A 6,248-nucleotide genomic window follows, 5' to 3' on the forward strand; every position below is an offset into this window, starting at 1 on the left:
ATGATATGGATGAAAATGAAGACTAAGAAAAATTAGAGAGATCTAAAAGGAATGACCAAAGAGTTCTCACCCTGTTTGCTCATGTTTTGAAGAAAAACGTTGATAATAAGATAATACCAAGAAATTTTTAAGGTGCTGAAGCAAGTGAAAGTTAGCATACCTTTGTTGGATGTTGTCAAACAAGTACCAATCTATGCCAAATTTACTAAGGATCTTCTTACAATGAAGAGGAAGATTAGCATTGATAAAAAGGTCTTCTGGACAAAATTGGTCAATGTAATAACTGAATGTCAGACTCCTATGGAATATAAAGATCCAAGATATCTACAATCACTATTACTATTAGAGATGTACTTATGGAGAAAGCACTATTAAACCTGGGAGCTAATTTCAATTTGTCACCATACTCTACATAAAAAAACTTGATTTGAGGGAGCTGAAAAAGACTGATATCACTTTGTCTTACAGATCTTTCAATCAAAATATCTTAAGGTTTGGTTGAAGATGTCTTGGTGTAAGTTGATAAATTTTATTATCCTGATGATTTTTTAGGGTTGGATACTGAGCTAGGGGGGAGACTAATTTTGTATCTATCATCTTGGGAACACAATTTCTAGCTACTGTTGATGCACTAAAATTGCCTATATGGAATCATACAACTATAAAGAAAAAATAAAAATAAAAGTTTGCTTGATTGATACTCTTATACAAGAAGCAAGCGATTTCTCTACTAGAGAGTAAAATTGGTGAAGTAAGCATATTGTCATGGACTTAGTTTTTTCCTAAGCTCATGCAGCACTTGACAAGTCAAGACACTTGATCTTGCTAAGTTATCCTTACTCCTGATACTTAGCTTGTTAGGCTAAAATGCACCCGACTTAGAAGCTTTAGAGGGCGTAGTAGGCAACACTTAAAGAATGGAAGCTTTATTGCTCAAATGAAACTTTACAAGTGCTTTGAAACTCACTTGCTTGGTGTTTTGGCCAAATGAGGCCCTAACCTATTTATAGGCACCAATAGAACTCTTTAGAACCCTTACAACTCAAGAATAATCTAGAACTTACTACACAATTCTATATACAAGCCTATGTACAAGAATATACAAGAGATTTTTAGAATTCTCTAGAAAGCTTTGGTCTCCTCTCATGCCTTCCACGATGGTGTAGAGATGTATGGACATCTTTAAGCATCTCTAGAACCTTCCACACTTTTCCCACTAATGGCTAAGTGTAGGAGTCTCCAGAAGATTCCTGGACTCTATATAAACCCCTAGGAAGGCTCATTTGAAGTTTCCTATGACACTCTCCCCCACCTAAGCCGTAGACGTCCTTGTCACGCATTTCGCTCGAAACCGCTCAATTTGCTCCTAGAATTGCCATAGTGCATCTGTTGAACCCAACTAGCCTCGCTCTCTAGTAGTCCCTTCCATTTCACTAAGTACTCCTTAATAGGAGGCATGCCCCATCTCCTGATGACTCGATCTGCAATTATGTGTTCTACTTCCTTGTTATAGAAGGTCATAATCATTATAGGTGCCCTCTTAGACATCTTTCGATTTGGATCATCCCTGTCTCTGTGATATGGTTTTAAGTAACTTACGTGGAAGATAAGATGAATCTTTAACCTTGATGGTAACTCAATTCTATAGGACACCTTACCGACTTTCCCAAGTATGGGGAAGGGTCTTTCATACCTCATCACAAGGCCATTATGCAACGACCTTAACAACTTGAATTGTTAAGGAATGAGCTTGACAAGCACCATGTCTATGACCTTGTACTTTGTGTGATGTCGCTTATTGTCAGCCCATTTCTTCATTTTCCCAGCAATCTTGCCCAAGTATAAGTGTGTTATGTCAGCTTACTCATGTCACCCCTTAACGAACTTGAAAGCTGCTAGACTTCTCCTCGTATAGCCCATTGCTAGTGTGTGAGGAGTCAATAGTTGCTGTCCTATGGCTAGCTTGAATAGACTTTTGTTGGTTGCCTCACTTCTTTGCAAGTTATATGAGAACTGGGCTACATCTAACAACTTAGCCCAATATTTTTGGTTGGCACTCATGAAGTGCCTTAAATATAACTTAGTAAGGTGTTCGCCCTCTCTGTTTGTCCATCTGTCTATGGGTGAAAGTTTATGGAAAAGTGAAGCTCCGATTCCATAAGCTTGAAGAGCTCCATCCAAAAAATCCAAGTGAAACGCGGATTGCGATCACTAATAAGGTACTTACAAAATCTCTAATATTTGACCACGTGTTTCAAGAATAGCCTTGTTATTTCCTCTATAGTATAATCAGTAGGGGCTGCTATGAAGGTCACATACTCAAAGAACTTTTCCACTACCACTATGATCGAGCTATAGCCCTTCGACTTAGGCAGCTCGATGATGAAGTCCATAGTGACGTTCTCCCATGGACGCTCCGCTATAGATAGTGGCTCCAATAGGCCTCTAGGATGTTGTTGTTCTACCTTGTCTTGTTGGCACACAAGACAAGTCCTCACATAGGCCTCAACTTCATCCCGTATATGAGACCAGTGGTAAGCTGACTCAAGTAGTGTCCTCGTGCGTCGTTGCCCAGGGTGCCCAACCCACTTGGTGTCATGGCATTCTTTAATCAAGTTATGTCTTATGTTACCCCACTTAGGCATGTAAAGTCGTCTTCTTTTAGTGTAAAATAGGTTGTCCTCTACCTAAAACCACTTAGTTTTTGCTTCATAGGCCAAGACGATGAGGCTCTTAGCTACTAGATCATGCTGCAGTCCTTCCCTTAGAAGACCCATTATGTCCCCTTGGGGTTGGCTCATCATGGATGCTAGCTCTATCTTACGGCTTAGGGCATCGACCACATGATTAGCACTTCTTGGCTTATACTCCAGCGTTTAGTTGAACTCGGCCAGGAAGTCTTGCCACCTAGCTTGTTTAGGACTTAACTTCTTTTGTGTTTGGAAGTAACTAGTGGCAACATTATCGGTCCTTACTATGAAATAAGACCCTTAAAGGTAGTGTTTCCAGGTGCGCAAGCAATGGACGATGGCGATCATCTCCTTTTCTTGTACCATGTAGTGTCTCTCTATGTCATTTAGCTTGCGACTCTCGAAGATGATCAGATGCCTATCTTGCATTAGAATTCCCCCAATAGCAAAGTCTGAGGCATCTGTCTGTATCTTAAAAACGTTGGTGTGGTCGGGTAGTGCCAATACCGACTCCTCAATCACAACCTTCTTTAGATCTTCAAAGGCTTGTTAGCACTTTTTGTCACACTTCCGTGCCTTGTTCTTCTTGAGAAGATCAGTGAATGGAGTTGCCCTTGTAGAGTAACTCTTGATGAAACACCAGTAATAGTTACCTAAGCCAAGGAAAGACCATAGCTAAGGTACCTTAATAGGTGGATCCCATTCCTAGATGGCCTTCACTTTGTTGTCATCCATCATCAGCTTATCATCTTTGATGCGATGCCTTGAGAAGCTCACTTCTTCCTTTGCAAATGAGCATTTTTTCGTGTTTCTTCAGGGTGTTATTATAAATTACTATGTCATCCAAGTACACCATCACGAACTTGTCTAAATATGGGTGGAAGATCTTATTCATGAGTGTGTAGAACGTCGGTAGGACATTGGTGAGGCCAAAGGGCATCAATAAGAACAAGTATGAGCCATACCTGGTCACACATGTAGTCTTCGGCTCGTCGCCATCCGCAATCCTTACTTGGTAGTAGCGTGGCCTCGAGTCTAACTTCGTGAAATATCTCGTCCTACCAAGTTGATCGAATAAGTCGACGATAAATGGAATAGGGTACTTGTTCTTTACCGTCACCTTGTTAAGTGCTCGATAGTCGATGCACATCTATAGGGACCCATCATGTTTTTTTTTTTTAAATAAGACCAATGCGCCATAGGAAGCCTTAGATGGTTGGATGAACTCTGCGTCTACAAACTCCTTAATTTGTCTTCTTAGCTCCTCCAGTTCAAGCGATGCCATCCTGTATGGCCCCATAGCAAGGGGTTTAGTTCCCAAATCCAAATCAATCTTATGATCCTCCTCTTTTCTAGGAAGAAGTCTCTTGGGAAACTCGAGCGGCATCACGTCCTTGAACTCATCAAGGACTCCCTTGATTTCCTTAAGCATGGGTTCCCTCGTCCTATCATCCTTTACTTCCTTAAGGGTGGCGAGGTAGGTCATATTTTTCCTCTTTAACCCCTTCTTTACTTGCATAACTGATATCATAGGGGTCTTAGGCAAACCTTCGATGAGCGTAGGGACCATGCATGGCTTCTCTTCCTCCAGGATAGCCATTGAGCGTAGGAAGGGTAGTGGCACGACCTTGACCTTTCACAGGAAATCCATCCTCAATACCATCTTGAAGTCATCCATAGGCGCCACTATGAAGTTGACCCTTCCTTCCCATGAGCCAATGTGCATAGCCACCTCGCGTGCTACTCCGTGTGATGGTTTGGCAACTGAATTAACTACCTTGAGCCAACCTTCCTCATTGGATGCTTAGAGTTTTAACCTCTTTGTCTCATCATCTGAGACAAAGTTATGAGTGGCACTAGTCTCCACTAAGGCCTTGGTGGCCCTCCCATTTACAAAGGCCTCTACATACATTAGTCCTTTTCTTTGAGGCGTCTTAGGCACCGACTTGGCCTTAAGGGCGTTTAGGAGTTGTAATGATCCCACATAAGCATCGCCCTCCTTCTCCTTTTCCTCGATCATGGCATTAAAGGCTTTTCTCTTGGGGCAGTCCCGCACCCAATGTGACCCATCACATAGGAAGAAATTGGTCCTGGGCGTGAACTCCTTCTGTTTGTCCTTGCCCTTACCATCCTTTCCACTAGAGGTCTTGCTTGATCTTTCCTTAAGAGTGTACCCCCTTGATCCCTTGTCTTACCCACATTTGGCTTGATTACCCTTGGACTGTGGCTTGGCCTTAGAGGAGTCTCCTTTTTTGTATTCCACTAAGAACTCCGCTACCGCCATGGTCGTGGCTAGGTCTTGGACACCATGTCTCCTCAACTCTTGCTCGACTCGGCTTTGCAAGTTATCCATGAAGTTGAACAGTTGCTCCTTCTTGAACATGTTGGGTATCTCAAGCACAAGTGTAGAGAACTCTTTGACATACTCACAGATCGAGCCCGTGTGCTTGAGACGTTTCATGTTTTTCCTTGCTATGTAAGTCACATCCTTAAGGTAGAATTGTTTTTTTATTTCTCGCTTAAAGGTATCTCATGTGTCTATGATGCACATATTTTTTTCTATATCGGCAAACCCCTGACGCCACCATAGAATGGCATTATCGGTGAGGTAAAGGGTCGCAATGCGTACCTTAGTGGCTTCATCTGTCAGTGTGATAGCCTCAAAGTAGCGCTCCATGTGCCACAAGAAGTTGTCCAGCTCCTTAACATCCCTCTTGTCACTAAATGTGTGTGGCTTGGGCACCTCCACCCTTGGAGCCCATAAGTGACCATGACTTGTGCTGATACGACAGTCTTGTAGATGGCTAGCTCTTGTCAAACCTCCTGGTCTCGAGCCTCCATGCATGCAGCCAAGGCCTCCACCCTTGACTCCATACTAGCAAACATGTTCATCACTTTGTATTGAAAGGACATGAACTCCTCGTGTGACACCAGCTGAACTTATGAGCTTAGCATCCCCTCACAAAGGTCTTGGATCTACTTCCTTAGATCCTCTAAGCCCTTCTCCATACCTTGCTCAATCAAGTCCACTCATTCTCAAGTGTCTACCATGGCTAGCTTCACCTTGGCTAGCCTTGCCTCCATGTTGGCTATGGCATCAAGAGATTTATCCTTCTTGCCCTTACTACTGTCCCGTGTTAGTAGGCTCGTTCTCTCTCCCATGGGTTTGCTCATTAGTCTCCTCCACATTGGAGCCCGACATGTTTCCTTTACTATGCCCGCTTCGTAGTCGCGCTCTGATACCAACTGTCACAAACTTAGGTGGTGTTTGTTTTTTTGGTTTTTGCTGAAAGCAATTTGTTTTCAAAATTTAGGTTATTTATTTTTCTACTTTTTCATAACTTATTATAAACTTTTTACTAAATAGAAAAAGTCAAAATATGTAGCTTTTTCTAAATAGAAAAATAACATATTGGTTTTTCTTTACTTTTTAATACTTAATAGAAATAAAATACTAAAAAAAAAAACAAACAACTTAATATTTAACACTATTAAGCATTGGTTCTATTTAGAATTAAGTAAAAAAACAAACACTACCTTAGTCTTTTCCTAAGCTCA

The 6,248-nt window shown here is 41.7% G+C and overlaps 1 protein-coding gene across 1 annotated transcript; it reads right to left on the reverse strand.

The window, feature by feature from the left end:
- Window positions 1–1,332: 1,332 nt before the first annotated feature.
- Window positions 1,333–4,290, reverse strand: LOC104879691 (uncharacterized). The gene is made up of 3 exons (XM_010653389.1): window positions 3,928–4,290; window positions 3,656–3,840; window positions 1,333–1,573 (listed from the first exon to the last, which is right to left on the reverse strand). The coding sequence occupies exons 1-3, from the start codon at window positions 4,288–4,290 to the stop codon at window positions 1,333–1,335; spliced, it is 789 nt and encodes a 262-aa protein (XP_010651691.1).
- Between the last annotated feature and the right edge of the window lie 1,958 nt (window positions 4,291–6,248).

This window comes from Vitis vinifera, chromosome 6, assembly GCF_030704535.1.
Source record: "Vitis vinifera cultivar Pinot Noir 40024 chromosome 6, ASM3070453v1".
NCBI lineage: Eukaryota > Viridiplantae > Streptophyta > Magnoliopsida > Vitales > Vitaceae > Vitis > Vitis vinifera.

What these genes read in the sequence shown, in the direction of transcription:
- LOC104879691 (XM_010653389.1), bottom strand. Translation starts at nt 4,290, where the DNA reads ATGGCTATCCTGGAGGAAGAGAAGCCATGCATGGTCCCTACGCTCATC. An exon ending in GAAGACAAATTAAGGAGTTT is followed by an intron (nt 3,841 to 3,927) that starts GTAGACGCAGAG and finishes GGGTCCCTATAG; the next exon opens with ATGTGCATCGACTATCGAGC. An exon ending in AAGACTACATGTGTGACCAG is followed by an intron (nt 1,574 to 3,655) that starts GTATGGCTCATA and finishes ACCATATCACAG; the next exon opens with AGACAGGGATGATCCAAATC.